The 23,104-nt window shown below is 40.8% G+C and overlaps 1 protein-coding gene across 4 annotated transcripts in view; it reads right to left on the bottom strand.

The window, feature by feature from the left end:
• sorcs2 (sortilin-related VPS10 domain containing receptor 2) overlaps positions 1-23,104 on the bottom strand; it is a 292,041-nt gene that overhangs the window by 5,521 nt on the left and 263,416 nt on the right. For all 4 annotated transcript variants that reach the window (XM_029526352.1, XM_029526354.1, XM_029526353.1 and 1 more), the window contains exons 11-21: positions 18,955-19,057; positions 17,278-17,354; positions 17,098-17,189; positions 9,620-9,727; positions 4,984-5,104; positions 4,768-4,901; positions 3,631-3,750; positions 2,995-3,166; positions 2,707-2,893; positions 1,625-1,758; positions 203-326 (exon numbers count right to left, since the gene is read on the bottom strand). In XM_029526352.1, the coding sequence (XP_029382212.1) occupies positions 203-326; positions 1,625-1,758; positions 2,707-2,893; positions 2,995-3,166; positions 3,631-3,750; positions 4,768-4,901; positions 4,984-5,104; positions 9,620-9,727; positions 17,098-17,189; positions 17,278-17,354; positions 18,955-19,057 (1,372 nt within the window). The remainder of the gene's footprint in view (positions 1-202; positions 327-1,624; positions 1,759-2,706; positions 2,894-2,994; positions 3,167-3,630; positions 3,751-4,767; positions 4,902-4,983; positions 5,105-9,619; positions 9,728-17,097; positions 17,190-17,277; positions 17,355-18,954; positions 19,058-23,104) is intronic.

Below are 23,104 nucleotides of genomic sequence, written 5' to 3'. Positions count from 1 at the left end.
GGTTGTCTGTCTCCGTGTGTTGGCCCTGCAATGGACTGGTGACCTGTCCAGGGTGTACACCGCCCTCACCCAGTGTGAGCTGGGATTGGCTCCAGCAACCCCTCGCGAAACAGATAAGCGGTAGAAGATGAGTGAGTGAGTGAAGCTGTGAATTTAGATGCACCTCCACCATGGCATCAATAAAAAAATGTCATTGTGTTACCGTAGACCCGGACTGTGCTGGTATCCTGCACCATGGATCGGCCATTGGAAGCCTGGACAGTCACTGTAATCTCCCCTGTCTCAGGGAACCGAGTGAGGAGGCTGTTGTGCAGAGTCAGTGTGGGCTGCGTGACAGATAGTGGGTAAAGTTGATTCAAATAACTTTCAAAGATCACTTAGTGCTTCACATCACAAAAAGCACAACACAGCAACAACCTTCTCAGAATTGCCACCTTAACATGGTGGAAGGGTTTGTTTGTCCTGCGGAAGGGACAGGTGAGCCATTAGTCATTGGGGGTTTTAGAGCCATTCTAAAACCCTGATTGATTGAGGCAACATGAAAGCTGAGGAGCTGGACCTTGAATAAGGTCTAGATGAAGGCACCACTATCTACAGACAGATAAGCAGAGGCAATACAATTAAAAGCAGCAAGTATTCAAAATACCCCAAATCCTGTCGAAGTGATAAATTGTGCAAGAACACCTCAGGCTTTGTAAAAGGTTCAAGGGACAGCCTGCAGTTTTTGCAGCAGATATAAGAGCCTAATAAGGGAAAAAAAGCCAGCAGTATTTGGGCTGTTTGGCCATACAAAGCTCTAAAGTGTTTGCTTCAAATACTTCAGATTTTCATTTTTGCGATGTTACTCAAAAAGGAACGTGTACAATGGCTAACAAGATTATCCAGTGACAGGTACCAGTGGAGGATCACGCCTGAATCTTTAAGATTATGTTGAACACAACTGCTCCAGGGCTGTATTCCCTGCCTGATGCTTAAGGTTCCACTTTCAGGAGCAATAAGAGCTCCTGTCTTCTTCACATTCAGCTGGAGGCAGTTGTCAAGAGTTGTAGTCATCGTCCAAACCTTAGTGATGTCCACACATTCATGGATTGCGCTACATGGCCCTGCCCACCACAGTTAACTTAGAGGAGATTGTAGAACCCTGTTTTCTTCTATTTATTCTGTTGGTTTGTACATGGAGGTCCTTGTCATCTTGTTGTCAATTTCTTTATGTTTGAATTTAGATTAGTCTTTTTCTTTGGATAAGTTTAAGGAAGATGCTTTTGGTGTCAACAGCTAATGGCACACCAGGCTCTGCTCTAAATATTTGCTGTGGTATTAACAGGACCATCATAAGTACAGCTGCATCATCAGCATAGAAAAGATAAGCGATGCTGCTATGACAGGTAATTATCTTCCGTATGAACAAATCTTTTTAAACTGCCATCTTCATTTGAAGAATATTTCTACACTAAGATGAAAAGCAAAGCTGCGCAGTGCCAAGTTACCGGGCTTCACCGGGCTATTTGATTGGATCAAATAATACAGCTAATACAGGTATGAATACAGGTATAATAATACAGGTATGAATATGGTCCTAAATTTTGAATCTACTTGGAGGATTTGAAGTTGTTGTTTCCTTTACCCGGAGGTTGTTTCCTATCCACCAGTAGAGGACAGTCAGGTTGGCCTCTTGGGGAAGAACAACGGCCGTCAGATTGACCTCATTGTTTCTGCCAGCAATGGGAACAACCTCCAGGTGCACTTCCTGCAGAGGAGCTACAAAAGAAAAAAAGGTGATTAGAGCAAGTGGAAGTGATTAATGGATTATTAGTAACTCTAAATGAACTTGAAATTAAAAGAAAAATGTTATCTATGAACTTCGCAACCCAGAAACAGAAAAACTGCAGAAGATGGATGGACTTCATCTATGAAATCATACAAATGTGATGTGCAAGGGCAAAGAGGGATTTCTTACAAGAGTGTTTCTTCTAAGTTGAAACTTCTACAGTGAAACAAGTGCAGCCAACTTTAACGTTGCACAGATAGTTTTATCGAACTGACAATATAAAATCATACCTCCAGTGATTTAGAATTCACAGACTTGCTTTGTGTGACAAAATTTCAAGTGGCATGATATGTGGGAGGAAATTATTTGTGCCTGGGAAGTGAAAAGTTCTCTTACCAACAGGGTGAGTTGAAAGAAATGCCACCTGCCATTATTTTTTTGGTCATGCTAATGAAAGAGGTGTAGGTCATGCTGGAAGGTTGTCGTTTGTTAAGAATCTTTTTGGGAATAAAAGTTTCACTTCCCCCAAAAATAGAAAGATTCCAGATCACAGTCTGTATATATTAGTGGACATAAACTCTTTTGATATGTAAAGTATCTAATGACCATCAGAGGGAAGTTCAGGTTGTATTCAAGTCTATGGGAAAACTGTCCTACTTTTCACTTGATACATCAGCTAAGTAAACGTTTTCCCACTGAGTTTATAGTCTCAGTCTCTAGTCTTCTTATTGTATTTTTAAAATGATGGTACCATTTAGGGAAAAATAAACCATATAGGAGGGGTTAGGTTTAGATGAATTAGAGGGTGTGGCTACTGTGGAATTGACAGACTGTACAACCCAATCAGGTTAGAGTACAGAGCAAGTCAGATCAAGCCCTCACTCCTCCTCCTTAGCTCCCTTTTCTCCTCCAAATATGGTTTCACATCTGAATCTGACCTGTGACTTGGATGTACATGGTGGCTTCGTCATGGCCCGCCATGTTCTCTGCCTTCACTGTGACCTTGTAAACTCCTGGGTTTTCATAACGATGTTGGATGGGTTCATCTGTCACTGTTAGGTTCTGATAAATAGCCCGGACTCCGTCACCCAGATCCACCTGGTACTTGGTGCTGCTGGTGTCCCCCTGGTGAAAAAAAAAAAAAAAAGAAAAGAAAAGAAAAATGAAATGAACAATGACATCAAACTAAGCAAAGAAGTAAGAACCCAAAGGAAAAGAGCTCTCACCTGTTCCTGATGAACAATGAATGTGATGTCATCACCCGGCGCTACAGCCAACATCTGCCCTTTAATGCTGACCTGTAGTCCTCTAGGGGGAAGCAGGGGACAGTTGTGCTGCTTGGAACTCTGCTGCTTGTTTAATCCTCCTTCACATGAATTAGATATCACCTTCCTGTAGCTGAAAAACAGAAGGACAGTGATATTGAGTGTTGGTGTATTTGTCTTTACCAGAGTGGATCAATTTAGGAATTTTTTCTGAATAGGTTTAGGGCAAAATAGTGTCATGGCGGTTAGCGCTGTTGTCCCACAACAAGAAGGTCAAGGGTTTGGTTCCTGAGCCTGGGTCCTTTCTGTGTGGAATTTGCATGTTCTCCCTGTGCTTGCATGGGTTTCTTCCCAGTACTCCGGTTTCCTTCCACCGTCCAAAGACATCATGTTTAGATTAGTTGGTGATTCTAAATTGTCTGTAGGTCTGACTGTGAGTGGGATTGGTTTTGGTCTCTGTCTGTCTCTGTGTGTTGGCCCTGTCATGGACTGGTGACCTGTCCAGGGTGTACTCCACCCTCACGCAATGTGAGCTGGGAGTGTGTGTATGCGTGTCAGCAAGTTTGCGTGTGTGTGTGTGCGTTGACTGGTGCAGACCCAGTTGAGGACTCGTAGGTCTGTCTCAGATGACAGTCCTCAGGTGGTGAGTCTGGATCGTGCCAGAAGTCGGCGAAGCAGTGATCAACCTCTGTTTTGGACCGCTCAAATCCATAGTCACTGTACATAGACACACAACACACACACACCAGAGCCAAACATACAATATGACAATGATTAAAACAGACACAACAGACTTTTTTTGTCAAGAGAGACTATTATTATGGTACACCTCATGTCGTTAATTAGACCTGTTCATATAAGGTTTCAAAATGGTTTGAACAGATCCTCACTTCAATTCACTAGCGCCCTCACTGCTTTAGAGCTGATTTAAAAGATTCTAGTGATCACTCTAAGTATTTCAGTACCTGGCTCCAAAATATTTTTGCCCTGTGCAAGCCAGCACGCAGCTTGGTATCCACAGGTAGAGTATTGTGGTCCTTCTTAAATCAAGGCTAAAATCAATAAGGTCATTAGGGCTGCTCGACCTATGGAATGCCTGAGGAGTGTAGGCTAACTCATCCACTTCTTTTGAATCCCTCCTTAAAACTCATCTTCATAGTGTACAAATTATATGCTTTTAAATGATTTTACCCTTTTACCTTCCGTACTACCCTTTAATGGCCTTTACTCTACTTGCATGTGTGTGTCTGCTCACTGTAATTACAGTACAGGCCAAAAGTTTGGACACACTTTCCTATTCATTTGAATGAGAAGGTGTTTCCAAACTTTTGGTCTGTACTGTATATTGCAGTATACTGTTTGTCTTCCTTCTGTAACACCATCTTATTTCTGTTCTGCTCTGATTCCGTTTGTCAAATCACTTTGTAAACTGCTTCTTTAAAATGTGCATACATAAATGCAGTTATCAAAACTCAATAATCTACAGAGATTCAAAACTAATGCATTACTAATAGCCAATCTGATTGGATATCAATGTGTATTTGATCTATTTTAATCAAATTTCGTATAATTGTTTACTGCATATTTCCTTCAGGTTCCAAATACATAACTGTTTCACGTATGATTGCATGTTTACTCTTCTAAATCATCTTTTATTTTCTGCTTCTGATTCTGGGCCAGGAAAATGAAAACAGATTATTGTTTCAAGATTTTCCAGAATTCTTTTGAGCTCACCAAGTGAAGTCTTTCTCTGCGCAATGACAGGGTTTGGTGTTGAGGGAAGACGTGTAGCTCTTTCCTTTGATGCAGAACGCTGTGTCCTTTCTCTTCCTGAAACTCCGCTCCTGGCCCATAATGCACTTCTCTCCCTGAGAGTAGACAGTAAGATGTTAGAATTCATTCTCAAATATAAGCAGGAAAGCAGCGTGTGCGTGTGTGTTTATACATTACCCTGAGGTCTGTGAACTGCCAGGAATCATAATCAGACTCAGTGCACTGATGGGGGAATGACTGCCTGAAGTCCACTTTGACCAGCTCCCAGTCTGACCTGTAGCTGATGTGGCCAAACACTCTAGAAAGACAAACAAAAAGGGACACAATTTAATATCATAATCCTTCACATGCAGCTGGTTCATTTTAAAGGTATATTTGGACAAAAAATGAATTAAAATTGGCGGCTGTGTTTATTTTCTACCTGGCAGTCAATGCCAGGTGTAAATAACATCACATGTACATATTTTCTATTTCCAAATTTTTATCTTTAATATGGTAGAATGCTTAGTAATAGTCATTAAAATCATTCATAACTCCATTCAATTGGTTTCCCCATGTCCCCACAGAAAATAGCATAAAAGCAGTAAAGCTTTAATCCAGTTTTTCCTCAATGATCAGTGCAATTTTAATCCACACCTTTGAGTTATTAAAAATGCAGACAACAATAATTTTACACAGTAAGTAAATACCCTATTCTAAATTCCAAATCAAAGTCCATAATTTTGTTTGTCATATTCTTTTAATCCACCAACTGCTTTAGCATATAGCTGGTTTACGCTGACATCCAAATCATGATGGCTTGTATATTATGTAGTCATGCCAACCTCTGCCATGCAGAAAATCTTTACCAGACTGTCTGGCTGCATTAGATATGGACTGCAACGCCTCTGGGAGCACAGATAAACCCTTCATAAGGTAATGAAACCTGAACAAATCTCCCTGAGAGCTTTGGTTAACGCTCCTCTCCACTAGATGGTGATATTTTACAGTGCATTGTGGGTAATGCACACCATCCCCAGTCAGAACTGTGTTTTCTTTGTCCTGTGTTAGTCACAGAATTATTGGAGCAGACTGACAACTCTGATATGCTGCTTTTCCGGCGGTGGCCTGTGTTAAGCTTGTTGACCTACACATGGTGGAAAAGTCTGACTGTTGTTTCACTTTCTCACCCTCACTGATGTTCATCTGCAGCTCTGTGTTCATTACAGTTGTATTTATTCCGATTAGTTGCTGCTCATTAAAAGCTGCTTTCACACATGTTGCATATGCAATATTTTCCTCTTGGTCTTTGTTCCATAATGAACTGTAGCTCCTTTGTGTTTTTTAGCGGCATATTACCAGATTATTTTCAATTAAAGGTCTGCTTTTTTGTGATGTAACAAAGTTAAGGGCATCCTGATTGCAGCTCTTCAATATGGGCTGTGTGGCCTTTATTGTGGAAGATCTGTTTTGTAAAAAAAGAAAAGAAAATGGAAAATGGCTGTCTCACTTCATACAATGTGGGAACAATGTGGGAATCAAATAACCAGCTATCCCTCTGACCTTACGTTATCTACATAGATACAGATATTTTTGGCTTTGTGTGCAAATAAAATAGTGAATAAAATTTTCTTGTTTGAATTTTCTCTTGGGTACAAACAAAATTAATGCAGGATCCAGTTTGCCTATTTTACTCCACAGGTTGAAAGTTCTTGTTTGAATATTCCCTTAATCCGGTAAGATTTCAAAATCAGCTAATTTACTGTAAATAAAATAGATTTTATGGCACACATATAGGGCATAAGAAAAAATAACAAGATCTAACAGGCCATAGTTTATGTGAAATTAGGAAACAACATGAAATATATTTTCTTCATTCAGCAGTATATAAACACAGTTATACTGCAGAGACCATAAGATACATCTTATTATTGTGTAAATAGAAACCGGCTGTAATTTAATACGATCCAAGAAAACTCTTGTTTAGACAGTATAACACTAACCTCTTTGAATATAATGGTATATTCAAACAGGACTCTTTATATTATTAGACAAGACAATTGTGTTTACAAGGTCATAGTCCAATGGAGGAAAAAAATATGACGTCACATCAAGATTAAAACATGCTCCAGTTAGAGGCTATTCCGATTATGCTGTATAAAATACAATAACAATTCTGTGATAGCATCATTATACAATCACAAACTGTACTTAGAGGAAGGTAAAGCCATATTTTATCGGTTAAATGTCATTTGGCCTTTATTTTACATAGTCTGACTATCTTTCTGGTTATTTGTTGCTTATTAGATTTAAAAATCCTAAAGTCAAAGTAGATCTGGTCACATCTGGGAGTTTCTCTTTAAGCTATGGAAAAGCCTGGCACAGGGCAATCTTTCCATTGTTGACGCTTATTAAACTCTGTTAAGTCTCATTAAGTCTTATCAGATACTATTAAAATCTTTATAGACATTCTTAGAAGGCAATTGCAAAACATTACAAATGAAATGAACTATAAACCAAATCCAAAACCAACTTTATTTCCCGCTGTTGGACAACATTAGACTCATTAGATTCATATTAGACTGTTATCACTTATTAGAAATTTAGAGGTACACAAAATGTACCCCAGATACAATTATTGCCTTCTTTTGCTAGTATTTATCTTGCAGAACTTTGGCAGCAAATGCACCCTATGAACACTCCCTCTTGCCAACTAGAAGCTTGTTGCACCTGCTGGCAGTTTATACCACTCTTCCACTGCTCCACTGCTGTTTTCAAGACCTGAATTTGAAAGGCTTTTCTTAATAGAAATGGTAGATTTCAACTCTCTCAAAAGGTTTAACGAGAGGCCTGGAACCTTCCCCCTTGACTCAAATGGATTTTTGGCATGGGTTCTGACATGGGGCAAAACGTTTAGCTTTAAAAATTTTTTGAATGTCATTATCTTTTTCATACATTCAATGACTAGAATCAGCCTAAGAGTGGTCTTTCATGACCTCCAGCCTTGGAGCCTGCAGTGTGCAGAGCACAGTATGGGCTGAGACCACTATTCCAGATCGTTCCTGAGCAGACTTCATTCACTCAGTTTTATTTGGCTATAAAATACTCTTCAATAAATTCAATACGTCCAATATCAGGGGCAGCAAAGAAGCCTCAGAGTATCACAAAAACTCTCCTTCTTAATGTAGGAAGGATATTCTTTCATTACAACCATAGCGGAAGTTTTTGCTTGTATGTATTGTTGTTTGTACAGTGTCAGGAACTTGTAAACAGATATGATTATTGTCTATTTTTGCTGGGAACCCTGCGTATCATATGTATAACAATAATAACAGATGTCGATTCCTCAGATCATACGGCGCCACTGCTTTGGCTTGAATTGTGTCTTTGATACTGAAGGTGACATGAAAAGCAATATGTTCCACAGTCATTGGGCACTGACAGGTTTGTTTGTTTTTTTTTTTTACTCACTGTTTTCTTTAAGTCCTGCCAAGTCCTGGCAGCATCTTAAGAGTTTATTACAAGAGTTTGTAACTGTTTGCAACGTTACAAACTGTCGCAATGAAGAGTTCCGGATCTTTGGTGATTGTTTTGTAGATTTTGTTTTTAGATGTCCTCGTGTAGCTTTCTTGACTTTATAAAAACTCAAAACAGGAACAATCAGACTCATTGGTTAATTGAGATTAAGTGAACAGTGCAAAGTAGCCAACTATATTTGTTTGAGATTACTTTTTTAACATTATTTTTCAGGCCAGCTCTTATGACAGGGAAAATGGAGAAGAAATGCATGAGATGACGTGCAGTAAGTGGTTTGACTGGTCAGGAGTTGCGCCATGGACTTTCTGCTCAAAGCGCCCATATAATAAATGTTCCGACCAAGTATATCACAACCTTGCTTGTGATTTTTTATTCAAATTTCAATATCAATTTCATGCTATTATTTGTAACTATCAATCATATTATGTTTAATTTTTTGTTTCAATATATACAAACTTTTTGCCTTTCAATAACTTTGGCTATTTGATTAAATATGATGGTTACATCAAATTGTAGACCTGTGTGTTTGTCTCACTCAGTGTGTCTGAAGGCAGATAACGGTGAGTTGTCAAGTGTGCACTATGTGTTTATTAGCAAGACTATCTCTTTGCCCTTCTCAGAGGATTACGCCAGGAAACTCTCTTTACCGCTGGGCTGAGATCTGATAACTCAGACATTGGGAAGACAGAGGCAGAACCCTTAAAAGATATGAACTCCTAAACTCCTAAAGCTGACCTCAAATTTGGGTCTGAAGCTGATGATAGCGGAGATTTTGATCTGGGCAGAGGTCTGTGCTTATAGCCGAGCTGACAGTCCTCGAAAGCTCCTCATCGCACACCAGAACAACTCATCTCTTAGCAGTCAAGGTAATAACTACTTTTGGTCTAGTCTGCTATTACATAATTAAAATAAATCTTGATGCTGAGTTCTAATAAAGGAACCTACATTGGACGACCGTGCTGAGCCCGTAAAGAGCCTCAGACTGAAACAGCAGCAGAAAGGATAACAGAGAAGCTCCTCTTCCATCAACTTCTGCTGATATCACAATAAAATCCCCAGGTGTCGAACAGAGAGGAATTGGCTTTCCAGAAAATTTGGAATAAGTCAGGCTGACTTTAATGCCTTGAAATTGTGCCTCGGTCGAGATGAAAGGGGCTTGCTATGACGGGAGCTTCTTTAATGAAGTGTACATGACTGCTGGTCTGCTGAAGTTCTGATATTTTGGGGGGATAATCACAGTTTTCAGACCATTGAAAAAAATATTTCTCATTTCTCCTTAAATTAAAATTTTGCTCACGTCATGACCAGGGTCTCATCTCCTGGTTCACTCAGGAGTCCATCCACAAAGACAGATGTGCTGGTAAAGTTGTGAACTGTCCACGTCCGTCCTTCATCGATGCTAAACCTGCAAACAAAGAAGAGGTAGAATGAACAATACCCAAGTCGAATTTTAAAATTTTAAAATTAAAAATTTTAAATGGCTGTTACAAATAATACACTCATGGGACTTTTAACATTTACTGGATGAAATCTGAATATTCGTTATTATTTTCTTGTCTGTCACTATCTGGGATATTTAGCATGTGCCACTTACTTGTTAATTACTTGCAGTGTCACTGCATTTACCAGTTATGCTAATGTCTTTCATCTTCAGCGGCCTCAAGCGTCTTTCATAAAGATGATTCAAATACCATCACAAAACAGTGGTTAGCAACATTTTAGCACAGTTTGAGCCCTGAGCCTGTTGCTTTTGGTCTAGTTTGCATGTTCGCCCTGTGTCTGTGTGGGTCCCCTCGAGGTTCCCTAACACATTAACATTCAGTCAAAAGGTGAAACTGCCAAGAGGCTTGCATGTGACAATAAATGAGTGTCTACTTCAACATTCTAGGGTGCATCCTAGGCCAGCAGCTGGGATATGTTGTGTTCCCACTGCGCATTTGCGAAGGACATATATGTTCGGGGTGAGGAAGTGCTGTGTCAGTCATTGTTATAGCAATGTTGAAGTTGAAGTAAAGCCTTGAAAACATACAGTTGTCATCGAGGTTATTGACCTAAGATGGTAGCAGAGGATGGCCACTGGTAATTATAAAGTTCCGCCAGCGTTTGACGAGAAGAAATCTCACGGAAGCTGAGGTTGAAATCTGGAGACCGGTTACTGACTTGGATAAGAAGAAGCAGGCCTTGGCAGTTGCCTTGTCGCTAATGGGAAGAGCGAGGGACAGCGTGCTAGAGATAGTCGCAGGTTCGGATTTGAACAAAGATGATGGAATGACTACACTTCTGATAAAACTGGACTGTGTGTTTTTGAAATAAGAAAAAGACCGGCAATATGAGGCGTACACGGAGTTTGACCGGATAACGAAAGACAGTGGCATTTCGATGGGGGACTACATTGTCGAGTTTGAACGGAGTTACAACAGAATTTGCCAGTTTAAAATTCTTATTATTCTTCTGGATGTGGTGTTAGCGTTCAAACTGCTGGACACTGCGGGACATAATGTCAAAGACAAACAGTTGGCGCTTACCGCTTGTCCAAGCCTCACGTTTGACAACATGAAGGCCGCCTTGAAGAGGATACTTCGCCACAGAGGGGTGCTGAATCTGATACACTGCAGGTGAGCAGAGATGCTGCTGACGCAAAGTTTACCGGCAGGAGAGAAAGCAGGTCAAATCTGCATGAAACAACTGTTTAAGGTACCAATCTACTTGACAGATACGGTAGGAGAACGAGATGTGCAATCTGCCAAAGGTAGATAGGTATCACTGAGCAAAAGACTGCCCCCACAAAAATGAACATGCTAAACTAACAGAAGATGAAAGACAAATAGAGGTTGAAGAATGCAACATTACGTTATTGTCTAAAGACACATTGTCTGACTCAGAGATTTTCATGGTAGAGTCTTTTGGATCTGCTGTGATTGACACAGCTTGCACCAGAACAGTGTGTGGCGAAGGGTCGCTTGATCATTATGTCAGTCAGCTGACACTGGATGAATTACTGAAAAAGAAGGATATAAGGAGTCCAAGACCGTTCAAGTTTGGCAATGGGAAAATTGTCCATTCCACATAGAAAGTGAAAATCCCAGCTGTGATAGCACAGACTAGATGTCAAATTGAGACAGAGGTGGTCCCAGCCGATATCCCTTTGCTTTTAAGCAAAACTTTACTGAAAAGAGTGGGTGCAGTTCTGGACATTGAGAATGAAAAAGCCATAATGTTCATGCAACCTGTGAAACTTGACTTGACATTGTCAGGACATTATTGTGTGAACTTGAGGAATGACAGTACACCAGATAGAAGAGGCATCCAAAATGAAGAAGACATCCTCATTGTGACAGCAAATATGAAAAAACAAGAAAAACCAAAAATCCATGTCCAAGCATGTCCAAACTGCCTGTGCAGTTTGGACATGCTTCAGTTGACAGACTGCAAAAACTACTGACTTGCTCAGGTAATGAGTGCACCACAATACTGAAGGATATTGTAAAGAACTGTGAGATATGCATCAGTTACAGTAAACCAAAGCAAAAGTCAGCAGTAAGTTTGCCCATGGCCTCAACCTACAATGAAACTGTAGCTATGGACTTACATGAGCTAGAGCCAGGAGTGTGGTATCTACATGCCATTGACCATTTCACAAGATTCAGTGCAGTGCGCATTATCACCACCAAGAAACCCTAAGGAGATAGTGAAGCACTTTATCCACTGCTGGATAAGTGTTCATGGTCCTCCCTGCAGACTGTTCACTGACAATGGGGGTGAAGCCAACAATGAGGATATGAGGGACTTAGCTGAAAACTTTAATATTGAAGTGGAAACGACTGGAGCTTATAGTGCATGGAGCAACGGTGTCTTAGAAAAGCATAATCTCTCTTTATTTAAACTCTCATGGAAATCCTGTTGAAAGTGAAGAGAGAAAACGGATGTGACTGAAAGTCAGACCTAGACTGGGCCCTGATGTCAAAAAACTCTATGCACAATGTGCATGGCTACAGTCCCTACCAGCTGGTGTTCGGGAAGAACCCAAATCTGCCATCAGCTCTCACTGATAAGCTGCCAGCTCTAGAAGGGACTAGCATGGCTACTTGGATAGCCCAGCACATCTCAGCATTGCATGCTACAAGGAGAGCATTCACAGAAGCAGAATGCTCTGAGAGGATCCGTAGAGCCCTTCGTAAACAACTGCGACCCACTGATGACCGATATGAAACGGGGTAAGAACGGGTGGATTCTACAGAGTGGAAAGGTCCAGGTTTCGTCATCGGCCAAGATGGTTGGTGATATTTGTTCGCCACGGGGGCACTTATGTTCGTGCACATCAATCCAGACTTCGAAAGTGTCATGATTTGTCCTCCAGACGTACCTGCCTCCAGTAGTTTTCCACTCACCACTCTCCTGCTCACCCAATCTGCCAGCCACAGCCACCTCATCAGTCATTCCATTCACCTGTTCACTCAGCTGCAGCTCCTCAGCAATCAAGCCAGGTTAAAAGCTCCACTCTCCTCCATACACGCTGCCAGATTGTTCTTTGTACCCTTGCAAGACTTTCCAGCGTTCTTCCTTCGTCTGCTCTCCTGGTTCCGACCCTGCCTGCTCCTGACCTACCCGCCTTGTCTCTGTCCTGGTAAACAGTCCTTCTGTTTGTGACGACAAATCTGCCTTGCCCCTTTCCTGGTTTTTTGTCTGCCTGCTCACGGGGCTGCTCTAAGTCCTCCACCGCCAGTGCTGCAGTGTGTGCTTTCTCCTGGTCTCTCCACTGATCATCGCTGGGACAGTATCCTCGTGAGTGTTTCCTGTGTCAACTTACCTGCTGGTTCTTCGGTCCTCTGCCTGGTTCCGACCTGCCTCCGCCGGGTACTGCTGTCTCATCAACAGCTTCATTCTGGGTCCTCAGACCCCCCCCCCACCCCAAGCCCCTCAAGGACTGCCATTTCCCTTTTTGAACTGAACTGTGCTTATTTACCTGCTTCTACTGACAAGTCATTACCAATCTACCTGGTCTTGTTGGTACTGCTTTTGGGTCCAAACCTCACCCACTACAGAAAGGTTTATTGCATGCAAGGTATGCTGAGAAAAACAGATAATCAGTTGATGGGAACTGTAAATGTCACATTACTAGAAACTGGACTCTGAACACTGAAAATGAAAGTGAGGAAGAGGCACCCTCAAATGATGAAGAGGCTGAGGATAACAATGAACGTCAACACACTCAAATACTGCTTGTGAAGGACTTAAGCTGAAAACTGGACAGGTAGTTACATACAGACTGTGGAAGTGGCCAAGCACACACTGGAAAATCTTCAGCTGGGCAGGAAAGCCACTGGAACATACAAAAACTGGTACAATATACAGTACACAGAACCTGAGGAAACTGCTTGCACAACAGGACCAGTGGACTTAGGGCAAGCAGACAATCTCCAAATGGGTCCATCTAAGCGTGCTGAGTTATGTGCAGATTGCCATAAAGAGGACGTACTGATTGTCAATGATGCTTTCGTGCATGCCAAACATGCTGAACTCAACAACTGGCAACAGAACTGTGTGTTTTGAAGAGGTTAAAGATGAAGGTCAGAAATACAGTATATCTTTACAAGGTGGGTGTGCACACTCAAGGAGACACCAGATGGTGTCGTACCTAAAGCCAGACTAGTCGCAAGAGGCTTTGAGGAAATGAATACTGAGGCGCTCTCAAAAGACTCAACTGCGTGTGCCTCAGAGGCTCTGAAAATGATCATGGCTGTCATATGTCAAAAGAAATGGCAGCTGAACTCATGGACATTAAAGCAGCCTTTTTGCAAGGGAGAGAGTCAACGCGAAATGTCTATATTTGACCTTCCCAAGAAGCTCAGAGCAAAGGAACTGTGTCACTTTGAGGTTTTAGTACTTGGGAAAAGACAGCTCCCTAAAGCTGGTGGTGCTCAGTGACTCATCCACGGGAAATCTTTCTGATGGAGGGACTCAAGGTGGGCATCTAATCATGCTTATGGGAGAAGATGGAAGAATCTCACCTATATGCTGGCAGTCAAAGAGGATCTAGAGAGTGGTTCGAAGCACTTAAGCAGAAAGAGACTTTGGCACTTGGAGATGGCCTTGGCAGTGCAGTCTTCTTAGCTACACTCTACTCAGAGCTCACCGTGAGAGTGTGAGTGAACTCTTTTTGATGCTGTCAAATCCACTAAATCAGTCACAGAGAAAAGACTCACACTCGAAATCAACAGTATCAAGGAGCTCATCAGATCTGGGACTATTCAGCAGATCATGTGGTCAGCAACTAAGGAGCAGCTCGCTGACGGCTTGACCAAAAAGGGGACGTCTGGACTCTTTCTGCTGAAAGCTCTCAGTGATGGTGTCTAGCAGCTTAAAAGCTAAATGGACTAAACAAAGACTTTTTGTTTACTGTTCCACTCTAGTTATTAAAGCCTAAACTGTAATACTGGCTATGTGTTAAGGCAAGTAAAGGGTGGGGGGGAAATGCCATGCATTTTCAGCCTACTAAGTGGTTGGCGACTTGTTTGAGAGATGATATGAAACAATTTGAGTGTTTGTCCATTCATGAGCTGTTACAACCCTTTAAATTTTAGACGCTTTGTTGTCAAGAGCCTGTGAAAACAAAGTACAATTTGCAGATAATCCTATCCCTCCAAGGGAATATGGTGTAATTATTTTGAAAAAGGTAAGAAGTCTCTTACAGTTTTGGAGATTTTTTTTTTTTTTTTGACTATGACGATGGTCTAAATGTGGAGAATTTAACTTCAAGAAACACTCAAGATCTCGAGAGACCTTTCCTAACAGAGACTAGCAGTGCCTGTCCTCTGAAGCTCCAGCCCTGTCCTTCATCTATCTGTTTACTGCTGGGATTTCTGTCCTTTTTTTTTTTTTTCTTCATCATCACTGCTTCTCTTTGTGGGAGATTATTCAGATCACAAAGACTCATTAAAAAACTTTCATTGCAACCAGCATTACAGGGACTTCTTATGATCAGCACTGATGTCTGGATTTAATTTGATTGTGAGGCACAAAGTTCAGATTACATTTTATTTGACTCAAATTGACTCTTAATAATGGAAGATGTCTACAAACATTTCTTTACAGAGAAAGATAAACATGACGTGTTGCATTAAGAGACACTCAGTAACTTCTGTGTCCAAAGACCTTATTTTTCTGATCTGTTAACAAATCAGATCTTAACTTTTTTTTTTTTTTCCCAGTTAAAAACACCAGAAAAATATCAGTTATTGGTCCTTAAAGGCCCTGATTATCAATGATGTGTTTTATTAATACACATTTCTTTATTCCGACACAAGAAATATAATCAATTTATCATGAAGAGGGCAGTAAGCCGGCATAGTTTTCAGCTCAGCTGACCCAAGAAGGGTGTGGGTTTGGTTCCTGGGCCTGGGGCCCTTCCATGCCCTTGCATGTTCTCCCCATGCCTGTGTGGGTTTCCGCCGGGTACTCCGGTTTCCTCCCACCATCCAAAGACATCATATTTGGGTTAATTGGCTGTAGGTCTGAGTGTGAGTGTGAATGGTTGTTTGTCTCTGTGTGTTGGCCCTGTGATGGACTGGCAACCTGGTCAGGGTGCACCCCACCCTCGCCCAGTGTGACCTGGGATTGGCTCCACCACTCCCCACAGCTCCGAAATGGATAAGTGGTAGAAGATGAATAGATGAATGAATTCATCATGACGAGCCATACCAGGTTTTAGGGACATGCCACAAAGTGCAGGGTCTAGGACTACAGTTTCCACCACCCCAGTTACAGTAGTGTTACAACTCAAAAAGAAAAGAAAAAAAAACCTAAACACTAGATGATTTTTTTTTATGGATCTGTTGGAAAACAGTTTGACTTGCAACCCATAATTTATCCCTTTCTAAAACAGTGTGCGGTGTAACACAATGTCAATGTAATGATTAAGTTGCAGTTTTCAATAGAGTGGAAGCCAGAGAATTTGAGCAGCATTTCAACGCGTAATGAACACAATAAATTGATGGGCAAAACACTGCAATGACGTTGCTGTTTCATTATTAGTTTTGTGGCTTCACAACACATTTTTGTTCTTCACAGCTGAAATGTTTTGCTCTAGCACACAACACTGTTGACAGATTTTTGGAGGCCAGATTTCTCAGAACCTGATGATGTGATACATTGCAGTGATTTTGTGTAATGAAGTGGTAGAAATCTGACTTTATGAAAATCATCTTTTCTTACACTTCTGAATGTTTTACCAGCTCTCTCTGGCTCATTGCAAGATGTTTTCCACAGACCTGCTGGAGCCTTTGGCATTATTGATTCAGCTGAGGCATGAGGGAGGGAAAATGTGAAGGACTGAAAGGTCAAGTTTTGATTTAGGTCTCTGATAAATGTTTTTGTGAGTCCTTCCTTATCTGTGAATTCTCATTATTTCATCGTCATTTATTAAGGTCGATGAGATAGTATCTTGCTGAGCTTGAAAATGTCAGCATGAGGGTTCTGGAGCAGGGGGAGGGGGCCGATCTTAAATGATTTTGACGGGTACAGGGGACAGGGGTGCACTAACTCATCTTTTCTGTGAAAATGGATCAGTTTACCTAATGGGTCAGTTCCTTATTTTAGTGAATCAACACATTAACTTGTAGCTTTTTCATTTATTTGTCCTCTTTAGCATTATTTGAATCCTATAAATGGTCATTCCAGAATAATCTTATTAACCTGAATGATAATCAACTGGTTGAATTAACAATTTTTGTGAAAAATGCTTTCTCTGTATTCAAGGCAACATAAAACTTGTCTTACTTGAGGATCTTGAGAGGAATAGATGTGTCCTTGATGGCAACAATGACCCCACCGTGGTCCAGGTACAGGATGTGATGCTCTTCTTCAAAAACCTTCAGAGAAGATATAAACAGATTGGAGGTGACAAGGAAATTATGTTTTTAATTTAAAAAAAAAGGACACAAGAAGGACATGGTGTACCTGTCTCCATGTCTTCCCACAGTCAGAAGTGATGTACATCTCTTCTTTATACTCTACTAGCTTAGAGCCAAGGTTACCTGAAAGACAGATGGACATTTTATCAGGTGGATCACATGATATGTGTGTGAATAGGAGACTCAAAGAGAAAGTAGAGTACAGTTGTTTCTTTCCAGCTTCCAGGTATTGTATCTCGGAGTAAGAAATTAACAGCTTAGTTTGAACAAGTTAGATTCCAAGGTGTCTGGCCTTATCTTTCATGCAGGATCTCAGATGGAGCGGCCAGACACCCCACTGTAAATGCTCGTCAGTGGAGGGATTCTTTTTTACACCAATATTTTCCAGCTCCTTCAAGGGGATCCTGAGGTTATCCCAGGCCAGAATCACAATCTCTCCAGAGTGTTCTGGGTCTTTCCCAAGGCCCCCTCTTAGTTGCCATGCCTGGAAGATTGAAGGCAGATTGAGGCATCCAAACCAGATCTGAACTTGTATTGGATGTCTGAACTACTTACGTCCTTACCTCAGGCTCTGAAAAGCTGAGTGAAGACCAGAGGTTGCGCTAGAACATTGTCATTTTGATGGACAAGTTAAAAAATAATTTTTCTGTCATTTTAATTTTCGTTTTTTAATTATAATAGTATTATTATAATATTAATTATAATAATATAAATTATTATAATAAAAAAAAGACCCCACAGTGACATCAGTGGCCACTAAAAACACCAAGTGTGGCCATATGCATAAATGAATGCATATGAACAAACTTGGCAAGAAAGATGATGATTTTAACTCAATTCACCTGCCTCCTGTTGCACATGGAGTGAAACAGGGTGCCCGCGTGTGCGTAATCCAATTCGTCAAGTGAGGTTGCTGCAGAGGCGATTGTCATTCAATTTTGTACCTTTGATATTGTTATTAAGTAATTGCAACACGTTAAAATGACAGATGACCTTCAGATTTGTCTGTCAAATTTTTTTTTTTTTTTAATTCTGTCAATGACGGAGAATTCTTTTAACGCAACCCTGGATTGTGTAAATCTTTCAGTCACTTTCCAAAACTCATAACTACAGATGAGGGTGAATCGAAGATTGAATGACAAATAAAGAGTTTTGCCATCTGATGCAACTACTTCTCACCACAAAAGACAAGTACAATGCTGCTTTACTACTCATGTTACTTTGGCTAGTGGAGAAAAGATACCTAGACTCCTTTACATGGGGCAGAAATTTCATTCCAGCTTCTTCACACTCCACTGCAAGCTGGAGATCCAGCACACTCCTTCCTTCCAAGCTGTGCCTTCTAATCCTGTGCATAAAAATCTTGGCAGAGGCTGACACCCACCAGGAGCATTTTTGACTTTCTGCCAAAAATGCTACACTCAATGCTTGTTAGCCTCTTAGCTTGTTAGTCAGTGAATACAACTCAGACTGTGAAGATATGAATATTAAGAAAATGTACAACTCTAATTCTTCTTAGTGTTAATTGTTTCGCATTTTAATTTGAATACTTAAATCATCTACAGTATCTTCCCTATTTCCTGCTGCTGTCATGATACAGCTTTGCGTATATTGTGCAGAAATACACAGATACACTCAAAAAGTCAATTAGAAATACTTGTACTTAGAAGTTTGCACCTGTTATATGGTCCAAAAAAGTAAGAAATTTACAGTCTGTACACACCTGCACCCATGATGAGACCTGGAGCAGAGTCTTTGGTGTGGACAGTCCCAGAGACATAGGGGTTGTCCGCCCATCGCAGGTGCAAGTGAAGGTGACAGTTTGGCTGCAGAAGGGAGGCATGCTTGGTTAAATGAGAATACTAACATATATTTGAAGATTTTCTCATACAGATACTTCCCAATCCTGAAATGATACATCTCAGCATGGAGGTCTGTGCTTTTGATCACATTCAGTGCAGTGAAACAAACTGAAGAAAGCGCAGTCATCTCCATCTGGTAGCTGTCAGTCAGTGCAGGTAAGAACACTGACCTTTTGAAATTTATAATTTCATTCCATTTTCACCCTTGCCTGATTTTTCCAGTTTTAAAATAGATGTCTCATCTTATGATTTTGGTTGCATTGACATGTTTGGATCACACTTTATTTTACAGTAGACTAGTAAGATATTAAATGCTGGACTTGGCATCAAATTATACACATGCATAAATAAATAACATAATTATGCTCTATTTAGACTTCATTTGCTATGCTGTAATGAAAAACCAACTATAATGACATAATACCTATTAAAGCACTTTAATGCCATATCACATCAGGCATATGATCTACATATTTTCACTTTAATACAGCAGGTAAAATATGTACCTCACAATTTTTTCAGTAAATATATTTCCAAAAGTGCCACTGATATGAAATTTTCACCAAATGTCGGTACCAAACCATGCATCCCCCACATGCAAGGAAAGCAAAAAAGTATTGAACACATCAACAAATGGGGGTGCAAAAAGGCACCGCTATTTCTTCCAAGACACCAGCTGAAATCTATCAGTAATAAAAAAGCAATCCTGTGCCTTGTCAGTGCAAATTGATATCAGCTGGTTCAGTCCCAGCTGATGGCCTATAAAAAAGGTGTCTCATTGCCAAGGTGTCACAAGAAACATCTCATGATGGGTAAAAGCAAAGAACTCTCTCAAGATGCTCACGATGTTATTGTTGCAAAACATACTGATGGCATCAGTTGCAAAAGAATTTATAAACTTCTGATTGTTCCAGTGAGCACTGTTGGGGCCATAATCCGTGGAAACATTTCACCATAAACTGGCCGCGACCAGGTGCTCTTTGCAAGATTTCTGACAGAGGAGAGTTGTCAAAGAGCCACTTGTGGAGTGCTCCAGAAAGACCTGGAATTAGCATGTGCAATTGTTTCAAAGAAAACAATAAGTAATGCACTCAGCCATGGCCTTTATGCTGTGAAAAAGTATTTGTCCCCTTACCAATAATTTTACCCTTATCTTTGCACCTTTGTCACTCTTAGGCATTTTAGATCAAGCTAACTTAAATACAAGTTTAAGAAAATTCAAGTAAATACAAAACGTAGTTTTAAGTGCCGATTTTATTTATTAAGGGAAAAAAAAGCCATCTGAACCTACATGGCCCATGTGAAAAAGTAACGGCCCCCAAAACCTAATAATTGGTTGAACCATCCTTAGCAGCAACAACTGCAGTGAAGCGTTTGCAATAACTGGCAATGAGTCTATCACATCACTTTGGAGGAATTTTGGCCCAATCTTCTTTGCAGAATTGTTTTAAATTAGCCACATTGAAGGGTTTCTGAGCATGAACCGCCTTTTTAAGGTCATGCCACAGCATCTCAATTGGGTTCAGGTCTGGACTAGGCCACTCCAAAACCCTCATTTTGTCAGCAGTGGCTTTCGCCTCGGAACTCTGCCATGCATGCCATTTTTGCCTAGTCTCTTTCTTATGGTTGAGTCATGGATCAGGCCTGCAGTTGTTTAAATGTTGTTCTGGGTTCCTTTGTGACCTTTTGGATCAGTCGTTGCTGTGCTCTTGGGGTAATTTTTGTAGGCTGGCCACTCCTGGGAAGGTTCACCATTGTGCTATGCTTTCTCCATTTGTGGATAATGGCTCTCACTGTGGTTCACTAGAGTCCCAAAGATTTAGAAATGACTCTGCTCCTGAGTTTCTTTGGATCACAGCATGATGTCTTAGGTTCAATATGGCCTACTTCACCTTGTCAGACAGGTGGAAGGTGATCTCTTGATGTGAGAGATCTGGCAGCAATCAGGTGTCGGTGTGGCTATGAAATTGAACTCAGCTTTCCACAATAATGATTAATCACAGTTATCTCATCATATAACAAGGGGGGCAATTACGTTTTCACACATGATCATGTAGGTTTGGATAGAATTTTTCTCTTAACAAATAAAATCATCACAGAAAAATTTGGGTTATCTTTGTTTAATATTTAAATTAGTTTGATGATCTGAAACAGTTGAGTGTGACACACATGCAAAAAAGTAAGAAATCAGGAAGGGGGCAAATACTTTTTCACAGCACTGTCAGCAAGACAATTATCCCAAACACACAGCCAAGAAAACTCTCATTTGGTTTCAAAGAAAGAAAATAAAGCTGCTAGAATGGCCCAGCCAATCACCTGACTTGAATCCAATAGAAAATATATGTTTATATAAGATATAAGATTTAAAGATTTTTATTTGTAGAAGAAAATCACACCTGAGCAATGCATGCAACTAATTTCTCTATCCAGCAGGTGTCTTGAATTATTATTACCAACAAAGGCTTTTGTATGAAGTATTAAATAAATTTAAGTAAGTGGGGTTAAATACTTTTTCCCTGTGTCATTACATTTTATTACAGAATTTAATTTATCGAAGGTATGATTTCTTCTTCTCTCGTGTGGGTTGCATGAGTTGTTACAGACAATCAATGGACAGGTAAAATTGATTATTTTACCTGCTGTATATATGCACCGTACATATGCACTTCCCATTGCAAGGCTTCGTGTTAAACTCTGAAAATTTGAGGATTGCAATCTGAAAATTTGAGTCGTCCATAGTGACCCTTCGCACACGAGCTTGGGTGGATGTACTGCATTTATAATACATCTGTCGTGGTTTTAGCTTCACTGTTCAAGGTTTGAGTTTCACAGTTTTGAGTTCTGTCTAGTGTGTTCAGTCTGTGTCACTTTCTGTTTTATTTTGAAGTCTGGGTTCTGTTGAGTTGCCCATTGCTTTACTTCCTGGTTGTTCTCTCCTGTTGATTGCGTTCCCTGCCCTAATGTGGTTCACCTCTGTCTTGTATAGTCATTGTATTTAAGTCCTGTCTTCTGGTTAGTCCATGTCAGATCCTTGTGTCATGCCACTGGTGATGTTGTCTCTCTGTCTCGCTGCCTGTCTGCCTGTCCCTTGGCCAGCGTCTTTCTGTGCCCCATGTTCACTTTTTGTCTCTTGGTTATGTTCACGGTCCCTCAGCGTATGTCGTTATGTTTGGTCTGCCTGCCTGCCTCTTATTTTGCAGTTTTTGGTTCTTTTTCTATTTCTATTTCTAAAGTACTATCTTCACCTCTACACCCAGTCTGGCTTGGGTCCTCTTTTTATGACCACCCTCAACAACACCTTGACAGAAGGATCTGACCTGTATGGACCCAGCAGAGCAATGCTTTTTGAACAGAAGGTCTCAGACTTTGAAACTGCAGTAAATGGCCTCATTTCCTCTCCCCCTCACCAGCAACCACAATATATGGACCAGATCACAAACCAACAGCAATATTTCAAGGAAACGCCATGGCTGAGCCATTTTGTCCCACACTTGGATGTCATATACAAAAGACTCAATAATTTTCTCCAGCACACTTTCCACCAACCTGTTTTCAAGCATGCCAAATCTGGCCCTGAAAGAAACCCGTCTTCTCCCCGACCCCTGAGACTCGGGTTTGTGGGTCTCCAGCCCCTCTACCCGGAGCCCACCCCAGCCCACAACCCTTTTTGGGAAACCCGTTTGGCCGGGGGGGGTCCGCTGTCCCTTGGCCAGTGTCTCTCTGCCTGTGTCTCTCTGTGCCACTTGTTCATGGTCCCTCAGCGTATGTAGTTATTTTTGTTCGGCCTGCCTGCCTCTCCATTATTTTGTAGTTTTTGGTTGTTTTTCTATTTCTATTTCTAAAGTCCTATCTTCACCTCTACACCCAGTTTGGCTCCTGCATTTGGGTCCTCTTTTTACCACCACCCTCAACAACACCGTGACAACATCATTCTCTGTTGGTGGTATTACATTAATAACATATTTTGTAATCTACTGTGACGAAACACAATTAGCACGAATAAAATAAACT

This window comes from Echeneis naucrates, chromosome 18, assembly GCF_900963305.1.
Source record: "Echeneis naucrates chromosome 18, fEcheNa1.1, whole genome shotgun sequence".
Taxonomy (NCBI): Eukaryota; Metazoa; Chordata; class Actinopteri; order Carangiformes; family Echeneidae; genus Echeneis; species Echeneis naucrates.
This window is presented reverse-complemented; position numbering and strand designations above follow the sequence as displayed.